Genomic DNA, 13,255 nt, shown 5'->3' with positions numbered 1-13,255 from the left:
GCAATTGTCAATATTCATTGTGCAGACTATGAATGTCAGAAATCAAGGTTTTCTAAGGTTTAGCATTTGCAGTGATGAATGTCAATATTCTCACAAGTGGTGGTGTATTTTTGGATTGTTGTATATATTGTTTTTATTATTAGAACTAAAGATTAATAACAATTTCCATAACAATAAAAAGATTATTGTTATGGAAATTTAGGCTTGCTTGTTACAACATGAAATAAATACAGAACTACCATGACACATATTGCATATAATTGTGAGGCTTTGGACAGGTCCAAACTGTCACTAAAATTCACATTAAAATTATTTTTTTAAAGAAAAGAAATAAAAGTTAGAAATAATTTTTCTTTGTATGAAAGCATGACGCAAACCTTTAAACAATAGAAGAATGTAAGTCCTAAGATTCGACCATCTCCAGTTGGGGGATCCAATTAAACTTTAATTTTGACCTCTCCCGCAGTCTAAGTTGTAAACTCATTACACTTAATAACAAGTGATCACCCACTTAGCAAGTGAGAACAAGGAAAAGCAATCAATCAGAATGGGTGATCGAGGAGGGAAATTAATAAAAATCTGGAAATTCAAGGACGCAACAGCTTCTTCTCTCGAAAATTCCAAGTGTTCAACCAATTGTTGCGTGTATGTCTCATGCCCATCTTCATCTCCTGTCCTTGGATCAACGTCTTCCCATTACCGTAAGTTGACTGTATTGTCCCAAAGTCGTCAAGACATTGAGGGAACTGTCATTCGTGAACCAGGGACACTCCTTCATTTGGGACTATCTTGGAAAGGAGAGGAAGACCCAGAAGCCACTGCCGACTTAGAACTTTCAAGATTGTGAAAATCTTGTAAGCTCCTTTCATGTTAAATAAATGGTTTCTTGTTACCGTAGAGTCTGTCTCGGTGACTGTTGCACCCACATACCTTCTTAGCGACCCCTCGACCCTCTTGACATCTCTTGTTGATGACTTTACATAATATATATGGAGTTTCTCTTGAAAAAGATTTTGGTATGCATCTAAATGTCACTTTTGTATTGACTCAGAGAATATTTCCATAAAGATAGAGAGTCCAACAAAGAGTTTCAATCAGCAGGATAAAAATTTTGAAACTTTCAAGTAAAAAATTCTTTCTATTTAAATAGATGAGATTATACAAATTAGTGTTCTAGGTATTGATTGTGGACATACTGATCCACGTAATATTTTAGACATTGTTGTGCTTGTACATGATGATACTTTCATTAGGTCAAAAACAAATGTGACAGTTAAACAGTAGGTAAATTTGCAACAAATTAAACATTTGCAAACAAAAACTATTTAACATAGAAAATTTCTGAAGAAGCATTACCTGATGCTAAACTGTTTTTTGTAATCAAATGACAGAAGACAAAGATGTTCTAGTAAAATAAAATGTGCAGCAGACAAATGTAACTGCCACAATGATGATGCTGTATGCAACTTTCAAGTATCATTGACAGTGTGCCATGTTTTAGCAAGTAAGCTTAAATCTCTGCAGTAGTGATTTTTTTTTGTCTTGTAGTTTCAATTTTAAAAAATATACAATAACAATTTTTAAGATGCATCACTTCTTATGTTAGAATATTAACATTCATTGTGAATTCACTGCTAAATCTTAAAAATACTCTGATTTTTGATAATTACTGTATCTGGATGGCAAATGCCAATAGTTGTTGTTTGTTGTTGACATTTGAAGAATTACCAGTTTTTACATTAATGTGGATTTTAAATGCAAGCATTTCATACATGAAATTATATCATATTTATTATGTAATAAAACAAAAATAGATGAGACTAATTAGAAATGGCTGTTGTTTCCAAATGATCCAAAGATGGCATATAAATGTTCTAGTTCCTGATGCTCCATAGCATCAGGAACTAGAATATTTATATGCCATCTTTGGATCATTTGGAGACTTTACTGACTTCAATGAAAAAAAATCCTTCACTCTTATTTTAAAAGATGCTTCTTCTTCTACAGAACATGATTATGATGTTACTTTGCCAAATTATTTTTGTGTTTAAATGTCTTGTCTTTACATATGCATCCGGTTACTTGTTCTGCATATACCTTCTTTTTTTTTTTCTTTTTCTTTTCTTTATTTTATTCGTACTAAGAGAGTACATACCCTGATCCTGCTTGTGGCATTATCAGGGAGTGTAAACAATTAACATAGTGATTACATATAATTGTTAGATGCATTAATAAAAGGATGAGAGTGAACAAAATAAAAACAGTAACAGTAACAAGGATTGACACGCGACAAACTTAGCACATGTTGAAAAAATACAACAATATGAAATAGCAGCATGCGTAAGTAAATTATGACAGCAAAGGTTCTGCATATACCATTAGAATGCTGCAGATTAGCCTCTAATATGTAAAGAATGCATGAATGAAGTGCAGTTTGAATACTGGAACAGTTATATATGCTGCCTCTCTAAGTAACACAATATGATCAACATGCATGATACACAATTTCAGTTGTGTGGACTTGGTTGATCAATTCTATGGAATCACTTGCTAATCTATATATAATAACTGCATGTGTTTATCAGTTCACTTACCAAATCAGAAAATCCAGCAGTAAATCACTTGTAAAGGACTTGATAAAAAGAAATGTTTTCAATAACTTACAGCAATCACTATCAAGTTTAAGTTAATTAATGGTATAGAACGATGCATAGAATAAAGTTTACAAATTCAAATTTAATAGAACATGTTTTCCAATTCGTTACTTTCGTGTATGTCAGTTTCCAAAGCCAATAAGATTTATATATTTTTTAAGTTCTAATTTACATATAAAAATTTTATTGTAATAGTAAAACCTATTTTTTGTATTACTTCAATTGATGATTTCTACTCAGATAATATGTTGGTTTCTTAGTAATTGATAGCCCCTGCTTTTTTATTAACTTTATATGAGCCACTCACTTGCCAAATCCATTAACTCCATAAAACAAAAAGTATAAAAATTGATAATATAAATTATTTTAAAAAATTCCTTTTAAACTTTAAATTTAAATAAACATTGTAGAATGTATTTTTATATACTGTTATATTAAAGCTATGCTTTAATGTAATAATATATAAAATTAGTTACGTGAAAAATGTAAAAATAATAATGATTATATTAATGATTTACAAATGGAGTTAATCGATTTGGCCTGCGAATGGCTCATATATCTATATTCTCTCAAGATATTTTAGATGTGCATTATCATGTATGTGGTGTATTATTTGTGCTGCTTCTAGGTTCACTTACACTTGATTATTATTTGCATAGGCTGCTAAGACTGTTTTTGTAAGTTCTTACCAAATTGACTCCTCATGTTCTTTTTTCATATATTTAGGGAATGTGAAGTGGTCCCCATGTATTCTAATTTATTTTCAATTCTGTTTTCAGTTAACAGAATAGAATACACTCCCAGTATGTTTTGGGGGGTTTTTGGAATTTTTGAAATTTTTTAGTAATGTAAATATCATTATTGTTTTATATTGTTAACTAGCAGACCCAGCCATGCATTGCTGTGGCTCAGAATATATCTATTATAAATGTATAACACTTTCCCCGTGGGGGGATATCGAAAAATCCCTTTTTAGTGTATATTCTGTTGACGTACCCTATTAAAACTCAATCAAAAACGCAAAAAACCGCATCTAAAATACTATAATAGAAGCTGAGTTCTTCACGGTAAGCTTAATCCTGTACCTCTACCCCAGTGGGGGGAATTTCGACATGTATATTATATAAAAACACGTGCGTATTTGAATGTAACATTGTGTCAAAATTTCAAAGGAATCGGTAGGAACAAACGAACATTACATTTTTATTTATATAGATAGATGATGATCTGCTTTAGTTTATCCAAATAATGCCTCACAGAAAAGCAAACTTAGGTCGTCATACTCGTGGAGTTAGCGCCATCTGTTGGACATAAAAGCCTTAATTCTGTCCCTCTCCCCGGGGGAATTTCGACATCTATATTATATAAAATCACAGCCGTATTCGAATGCAACATTGTGTGAAAATTTCAAAGGAATCGGTGAAGAACTTTTGGAGATTAGCTATTAGGAACAAATGAACATTACATTTTTATTTATATAGATTATGTAAATCTGAAGATGATCACTTTAAGCAATTGGAAACATTTGTTTTTATCGATTACTTCTTAAACTTAACATTTTACTGCTGGATTTTCTGGAATATTTTACTATAGCAAAATGGACATCTAAAATGTAATCCTATTTTTTTCCACACTGAGTTAACAAAGCTGCCAGCTTAACTGTATTTTATTGTAATAAATTTTGCTTATTTTTATGTATAATATTTCATATAGTTTTATTTTAATTATTCTATTTATTATTTATTTTATTAAATAAATCTATTATAATTTATTTATTTATAAGTTTAAATGTAAATTTTAAATTTTCAAAATCTTATCCTATGTACACCAAAATAACACAAATCTTCAATTATAAAGGCAACCTTTTATTTGAGGATACGACCTCTGTAAAAAATGTAAATTGGTTTTAAAAAAACTCTTAATTATATAGTAAAATTGGGTTTCCTTAATAGCTGTATTTTATTTTATTAAATCCTTCGATAATTAAATAGATTTTTTAAAAACACATTTAATCACAAAAACCCACCAAAGAATAATAAAAATAGATCTATCAGATAACCAAAATTCTCGAATATCAAACATGATTACTTTAACTGAAAAATTCCTTAACAATGCATTAATGCATGTTAGACCTGATAATACTTTTACTTGGTTTTAGTATTTAAAATGTTCCTTTATTATTTTTACATTATCTTAACATTTTTAGCTTATTTATAAGATTCCTCTTTAAATTATGTTGGCATTAAATATTGTGATTTTTCCCCCTTTCTTTTCATGTAACATCAGTCAATAAATAATTACTATAGTGTTCCAACAATAGTTTTGATGTTTAATTTTTACCGTCATTAACTTAATATATGACACAGAACAATATTATAAACTTTTTTAATAAAAGTATTTTTGCTTACTTCATTTGACGCTACTTCAGTTATAAGATATTTGAGCAGAATAATCAGAGCAAACTTCAAAAATATCCTATAGTACAACGTTGGGCAACCCCCAGCCCGCAAGATCTTTAATAGATTATTAAATTGGAAAAATAACTAATTAATAGTTACTTTTACAATTCTTTGTAATTTTTCAAAAACGATAAGGGAAATAAATGTAGTAATTAATTTCTGTGTTTTTTTTTTTTTAATTTTATATTTGCAGACTAAAAAAGTACAGGTCACAAGAAGGCGTCAATTAACTACTACGGCCCGCGGAAAAAACATAAAATTTATTCTGGCCCATGTTATAAAAAAGGTTGCCCACCCTTGCTCTAGTAATTGAAAGTACTTTTAATATAAAAAGCTTATAATCTTGTTCTGTGTCATGCATTAAGTTATTTGTTTACAATGTCAGCATATTTATTTTACCATCATTACTTGTCTACACAGGGTTGTTCAAAAGTACACAAGAGGATGCTTCCATGCATAGCATGTGTGTTATATTTGTGTTGTACTGTAATAAAGTGATTAAGTACTGTAGTTTTTAAAGTTACACATTCATTAAATAATTACTAATAACTAATTGTATGGTATACCTTGATGATTACCTATCATGACAGTTTACGTTGTAAATCACATGTTTCTCTGACAGTAGCGAGGTTGCGGCTGAAGTTTTTGTCTCTAAATTGTGAACATCAAACGTTGAGCGCTGCTTACAAGATAGCGATGTTTGACGTTCACGTTTTAGAGACGATAACTTCGGCCACAACCTCGCTAATACCCAAAATGCTCAACCCCCAAAGCCAAACTATTACAGTACATATATATAAGCTATGCATGGAAGCATCCTCTGGCACATTACTTTTGAACAACCCTGTATATCCCTTATGAATAAATATATTTTTAATTTAATTTTTATTGAATGGCTATTCAATATTCATAATCTTGGCAGTATAAAAATGGATCTGTATATGACTTTATAATTATGCAGTGATAGAATTTGCACTCTTACTATTGTTCCATTCATTTAGAAGTAAATTTCTGTTATTTTGCATCCATCTGTATATAACTTATCTTAGTTTTTTGTATTTTTTGATTAAAATTTTTTTAAAAATATTACCTCAGTAAATACAACAAAATTTTCTTTCTCAGCTTGTAAGAAAAGATTTAATTATTACAAATTAATTATCCATTAATTTGGGATATAGAAATCATTATTTAAAATCAAGACAGTTCTATTGTATCGAGATGCTTTGTCATTCTGAGAATTGATCTCATGTTAGTTGGAAATTTAGTTTTACAGAATTGCTTTTATTAAAATTTTGAAAACAATTGCATAAATATCAAGATAAAGGAAATAATTTTAAAAATCTTTAATAGGGCTAGTGTAATAATTACATCAGAACTTTTTCAAATATATCATTTCGCTGTATCTTTTGTTTTTTCATATCTTGTAAACATAATTAAAAATGACACGATGCCAATTAATGGAAATAAAATATCTAAACCTGATTGAAGTACAAGGTAGCTTCAAACAGTTCCTGGAATTATGTCAGGTTAGTCAATTAAAGGCAATGGAAAAGGGAACATATAATGCATGTCTTAGCTAAACATGTCAGGAATAGAGTTTGAACAAATCCGTACTTGCTGCAAAGATGACAACAGTTACTGAAGATTGTGTTAGTGAGACATCGTGAAACAGATTATGGCAAAAATGTCTGTGGATGGACAACATGCAAAGATCAAATTTTGTGTTTTGGGGGGAAAAACTCTCCGAGACCTTCAAGATGCTTCAGGACATCTATATTGAATCTGCCACGAAGCATTTTCAAGTTTGACTAGCAAAAATGCTTTTGTGAGGGACAAGAAAGTATTGCTGATGATTTGCGAAGTGGTCGTTCGTTGACATCAATGAGGAGAAAGTGTCTGTTGTACGCAAGATTGTGAGGTCAGACAAACAGCAGTCAATTGAGTAGATTGCCAAGTTAGCAGGAATTTTGGTTGAAAGTTGTCATTCCATCCTGCATAATCAATTGAACATGCACAGTGTTTGCCAATACACGGTGCCACGAATGCTTATGGCAGACCTCATGCAATTTTTACCTCTTCTCCTAGTTGAAGGATGTCATCAAGGGACGCCACTTCAAAAATGCAGATGAGGTTTATACAGAGTGTGACATCTGTGTTGCAGGCACTGTCATGAGATGACTTCCAAGAATATTTTCAGCAACTATATCAGCATTGGCAAAAGTGTGTGGTTGCTGAAGGACAATACTTTGAAGGACACATTGCTTGATTTGTTAATTGTACACATACTTTTGAGTAATAAACCAATTCCGAGAACTTTTTGAAGATATCTTGTATGTTGTATGTTAAAAATTACTTTCATTTGACTACATTTCATAACTAAATAGCTTATTAATTTTAAAAAGGTTGCATTATTTACTACTATTGAAACATTTTCAACACTTATTTTCATCTTCAAAGCCAAATGATTGTTGAATTATAATTGGGCTATACTACTAATACTAATTAAATGTCAACTAATTTGGCATTTAATTAATAATAGTAGTAGTATTGCCCGATTATAATTTGCGCTGATTTGGCTTTAATATATAACTGTCAGGTTTGGATGCTTATGTTTTCATCTTAAGTAACTCAACTGTTCTATTAAAAATTTAAAAACTTCAATTTATACAATGTAAAATTTTTGAAAATGTTTTAAGTAACATTTAAATATCCTAGTTTTATTACCATATTTTATAGATAAAATTACATTCATAATTTTAACTATAAAATATTAAAAATTAGTAAATAATTTTCTTGTTCTGTTTTATTCATATATCATAGGTTGTATTATTCTAATGTAATGTATTCTGAAATTTCAGTTTTTATTTCAGAATAAATTACAGAAACTTAAGATTAGTTAAGAATTTATTAATTAAAGATATTTAATATATTTGTTTGAATTTGTAAAAATAATAAAAACTTTTTTGTATATGTATGTATATGTACATGTAGGGCTTAACAGTCGATACAAATGCATTATCATTAGACAGTTATGTCTCACATCAACAATCATTTGGAGTTTATCCACAACAGTCTCCGAACACACATCAGAACTTTGTATATGAGACAGCAGCTCCTACATCACCAACATTGCCTCAAGTAAGTTTTCTGTTAATTTTAAATTTAAAATAACAAAATTTTTTGATAATTTAGATTAAGGATACATTTAAATTGTTATATAAATTTTTATTAATAAAGCATTTTTAATTTTTTCAATATTGAAAGATGGCAAATTGTTTCTTTATAATTATCAAAGTTGATAATGAAGAAAGTATTTTCTAACAAAAATAACCTAGTGTATTCTACTATCAATATAAACTTCAGTTTGTAGCTTGGACTGAACTCAAGTCTTCAGTTTGATATAAAAATGTCAATCTGTAAATGTAAAAGAATGATTATTTCACAGATTTCACATGTCAAGTCAAATCATTTCTGTAAAAATCTTTACTAAATATAAAAGCATTATGATCACGATGCACTAGATATATCATACGCACTTAGTTATCAGTATCTGCTTTTATAAAAGTTTTGTTTTTGATTTAAATTTTTTACTTTGTTTTATTTAGTAAATATTTTGAACTTATTGATCTGGAACTAGTTTTGAGGTACTGTGATATTTTATTTTTTATTTCAAACCATAAATTTATAATTTTGGAAATAAGTTTATCTTCTTAAAATTATGCACTAATGCATGATATTATGCGAATTATAACTGTACTTCCATCTACTATGTTGTTTCAATATAGTAGATGAAAGTATACTTATATTTTTGAAAAAAATAAAGTTTTTGTAGTAAATATTTTAAAGCACTACGTATAACTATTTGTTAAAAAATTTTTAATTTCTTATTGCTAAATTATGTAAGAATTATTACTGTAATCTTCTGCCTACATAGTCCGTGGATTTTGTTTACAAAATCTTATGAGTTTATTAATGAGAATTATAGGCAATGCTTATAATCTACAATAATTTTTCTGTATCAAAAAGTCACTCTAAAATTATTTTACTTGTTACATCTATATATATATAATCGAGACGAGTTGATAATAATAATAATCAGTGCATAGCCCAAATGGTTAGGAGTTGAAAGTTGAAATTTGGTACACAGTTAGGGTATGTCACAAGAACGCACACTAATAAGGAATTTTTTGAAATTCTTCCCCACGGGGGAGAGGGACAGGATTAAGGCTTAACACTTCCATCAACAATGGAAGTGTTAAGTAACAATGAAAGTGTCAACAATGGAATTGTTAAGAGAAAGCGACGTGCAAGACACAGATGCAGTTTTTTTTGTTTTTGCGGGATATTGAACATATTTTTAGACTCATCTAAAAATTCTCTAATTAGTCTGAAAACAGCGGGACCCAATTCTTGCATTCTGTGAAAATGGGTAAGGTTGACTATAATGTAATACAGTAGAGAGTCGTTAATCCGAATCAATTGGGGACTGGGGTTGTTCGGATTAGTGATTTGTTCGGATAACCGATTATGTACGAAAAAATATATTAACCGGTCCGATGTTCAAATTTTTCTCCACTGCGTCGCTTCGTGTTGAATTTTCGTCGATTTTAAGCCTAACGAAAATTTTTATAATAATAATCGAGGCTATTGTATTGTTAAAAATTATTTCTTTATTTTGTACAAACAAAATAAATATATTGAAGAATATAAAAACATGAAAATTATACTTTAGAAGTAAATCTAGTATCAAAAACGTTCGATTCAGCATGACACAGTCCGACTGAAAATCGTTTGGATAACCAGCGATTTGGATTATCAGGGTTCGGATATACAACTCTCTACTGTAATCTTGATCTTTGCTATCGTTAGCAACGCCGGGCCTACCTGCTAGTTAAGAAATATTTTTGACATGATAAAACATGACATGATGTGATTGTTAATGCAAGGCTTAAAGAAGAAATTAATTTTCATATTTAAAAAATACATAGCAGCAGCACTAGCATCCACAGACTATAAAAAAGAGGGGAGCACAAGTTATAAGAAAAGGCATTATACATTATGCAAGAAGGTTCAAACTATGATTCAACATTGAATCAGTGTTCCCACAAAGTGGCACTGGTTGCAATTAGGATTAACTTAGCCTTGAAAACAAGGAACATTCTTGTTTTCAAGGCCAAGTTTTGGTCAACAACGGGCAAATATTGTTCATTAGTTTTTTTATTTGCAGAATAGGCTACACGTCACAAATTTTCTGTTTGTTGAAAATGGAATTTGGGATGCCCTTGGGGTAACGTTAGGAAAAGGGTAACAAAGACAAAAAAGGGGACATGTGCATCCAAATGGCCCAATGTATGGGCATCCCTGCATAGCAGTAACAGTATCTTGTTTGATGGACAAAAAAGACAAAGGTGACTACAGATGCATTCATTTCTCACAAATGGAATATACTGTTTGCAAGTCTGTCACTTCTTCAATAAATATCTTTAAGCAAAGCATTGTTTAAACTTAAGATATTTTAGCTTAAATAATCATTAATAATTTGATCCTTACACCTCAACTAAGAATAATAAGATTTGTCTCTTTTACTACTGATATAGAGAGTTTGTTTCTGTGATAAATGTAGAAAGTTCTTATAGAAGTGTGATTCAATTACAGTATTTTGTTAATACAAATACTTACAAAAAAAGAAAGAAAATCAGTTCAAAGAAATCAAAAATCATATTGAATGAATAAAAAATCAATTCTTCACAAAGATTATTTTTACTGTTAATTTTTATTATTAATCCACTTTAGCTTTATCATAAATTTGAAATTAGAATGGTTATCCTGGACCAAATAACTCACAGAAAATTAGTTTCATTTTGATTTTTAAGTGCTAATGGTGCAAAACTAACTTACAGTTAACATGAGTAAATTTATGAGTTATTGTTTTATATTGTGTATTTATTGCCTATGACAATATTAAATTTAACATTTAACTGTTATGCTAAGTCATTTACAAGTAGGGCCTAGACTTGGACTCTAAAACAATTTTCTTAATATACCAGTTTTGGCTGTCATAAGTGGAGAAGTTATAAATCAGAAATTGACTGTATATTATATTATAATTCTGAATTTTGAACTTTCATTATAGTATTTTAAAATGAATTTCTTTGAATGTTTAATTTCTTTCCAAAATTTGAGAATATTTTAAAACTATTAAACATTCTCACAAATTACATAATTTCTTTGTTGATATGGTAAGAAATTAAATAAACAACAAAGCAAACTTGCACAAATTATATAGCAAACATTTTTTTCAATAAAAAATTATCCTGTAGATTGTAGGCAGAAATTATGGTAAGTAAATCTTGCATTTTCTTTTAAAGTAAAAACTATAACGTTCTAAATCAGTTAGAACCAAAGAAATAAAAGAAAATATCTCTACTTGTCCAAGAGAGATAGCATTTTTATTTATGTTGTTACGCGTTGTTTTGTTATAACTATTGTTGGTCTATTCATAGAAATGATCTGAGGATGACATAAAAACTAAAAATAAACCCTACAGTTTTTTGAAGATATAACCAGAAAAATACCATAGAGCATCAATTATCTGAAGTAATTGGGATGATACAATTTCATACAGTCAGTTTTTTCAGATAACTGATATCTAAAGCTAGGACATTTATGTAATCACAGAAACATACAAGGTGCAATTATAAAATAATGGAACTGATGCTGTAACTTAATTTTTATTTGGAAACTTACATTTTACTTTTTTTCTCTTTAATGTATGCTCCTTCTGCATCTACACATTGCTGCATTCAGATCTTGCTTTGATCATAACAGTGCTACATTCAGTTTCTGTCAGGGTATGCACTGTTGTTTTTTTTTGCTTAACTGCAGAAACTGAGTCAAAAGGGATTCTTTTCAATGTAACTTTAGAAGAGATAAAAGTCAAGTGGAGCTAGATCTAGTGAATAAGATGTGCATTCAAGCAGTATACCATTCTTGGCCAAAAACCACTTTACTGACAGTGTTGAATGTGCTGGCACATTGCCCTGATGAAGGATAAAACCATTTTGCCACAAGTCTGGTCACTTTCTTTTGACTCTTTCCTGTAAAATTTTGAGAACAGGCTTGTAGTAGTATTGGTTCACTGTTGTGCCTTCTGGAACCCAATGCTCAAAAATTACACCTTTAATATCACTGAATTTGGACCTGATTTGCTGCACTTCATTTTTTGTAACTGTGGTGTTTTCCAGTTCATGGACTGCCACTTTGTCTCAGTATCATACTGAGATGTCCAAGTTTCATTGCACATTATGACATTTTCCAGAAAGTCCAAGTTCTGTTCAATTTACTCCAAAATCTTTGTGCATATTCACTTGCAAGTGTCTTTCTGGTTGGAGGTCAACAACTTTTGCACAAGTCTTTGTCATATTCAGTTTGTCATACAAAATTTGCCTCACACTCTCCTTATCCACGTTTTATTTCTACAATCATGTTCTTATTCTCAATCATCAATTATTTTGAACAATTTTATTGACTTTTCATATGTTTTTATCAGCTTTTGATTTGCTGGGGTGTTCAAAACAATCATTGTTTTTGACATCCTCTCAACCTGCAGAAAATCTTCTATCCCATTCAAACATACATATGCAAGATATACATGTGTACTGACTTGGCTATACCAAAATATAGCCAGTCTGGTTGTGGGTAACTCGACTGAGGACTTCACAAATAAAGGACATGTGTTGTTGGCAAGAATTAATGATAGAACAAAGGATTTATGGGAACATAGGAACATAGGATTTAATGATAGAACAAAGAAATAATTGACAAACAGCTAGTGAACTTAACCAATATTCTTACAAACTATACAATGCCTTGAGCTTATCCACTAATTATAAGGTATTGCTTAGAATAACAGTATTACTAAAATGCACTTACTCTAAAATATATATATATACAAATATTTACAGGGTGGTATACTCGGTTGTCGCATCCACTTAATATAATTACTTGACAAGTTTGATGTCTTTTGTTTATAAGCATGTGGTCGAGCTTACTTAACAAACAAGATATAAGGTGTCAAGTTGAAAAAATAATTGTTTAGATGAATACTCCTAGTTCTTACGTATATGTTTATTTAAATTACTT

At 29.9% G+C, this 13,255-nt stretch overlaps 1 protein-coding gene across 4 annotated transcripts in view; it reads left to right on the top strand.

Annotated features, from left to right (window-relative positions):
- Positions 1-13,255, top strand: part of Crtc (CREB-regulated transcription coactivator) — a 174,503-nt gene that overhangs the window by 102,610 nt on the left and 58,638 nt on the right. For all 4 annotated transcript variants that reach the window (XM_067267558.1, XM_067267559.1, XM_067267557.1 and 1 more), the window contains exon 10: positions 8,105-8,251. In XM_067267558.1, coding sequence (XP_067123659.1) covers positions 8,105-8,251 — 147 coding nt within the window. The remainder of the gene's footprint in view (positions 1-8,104; positions 8,252-13,255) is intronic.

Source organism: Centruroides vittatus, unplaced genomic scaffold (assembly GCF_030686945.1).
Source record: "Centruroides vittatus isolate TY-2023 unplaced genomic scaffold, ASM3068694v2 contig_3060, whole genome shotgun sequence".
Lineage (NCBI taxonomy): Eukaryota > Metazoa > Arthropoda > Arachnida > Scorpiones > Buthidae > Centruroides > Centruroides vittatus.
Note: the sequence above shows the minus strand (reverse complement) of the source record. Positions and strands in the feature narration are given on the sequence as shown.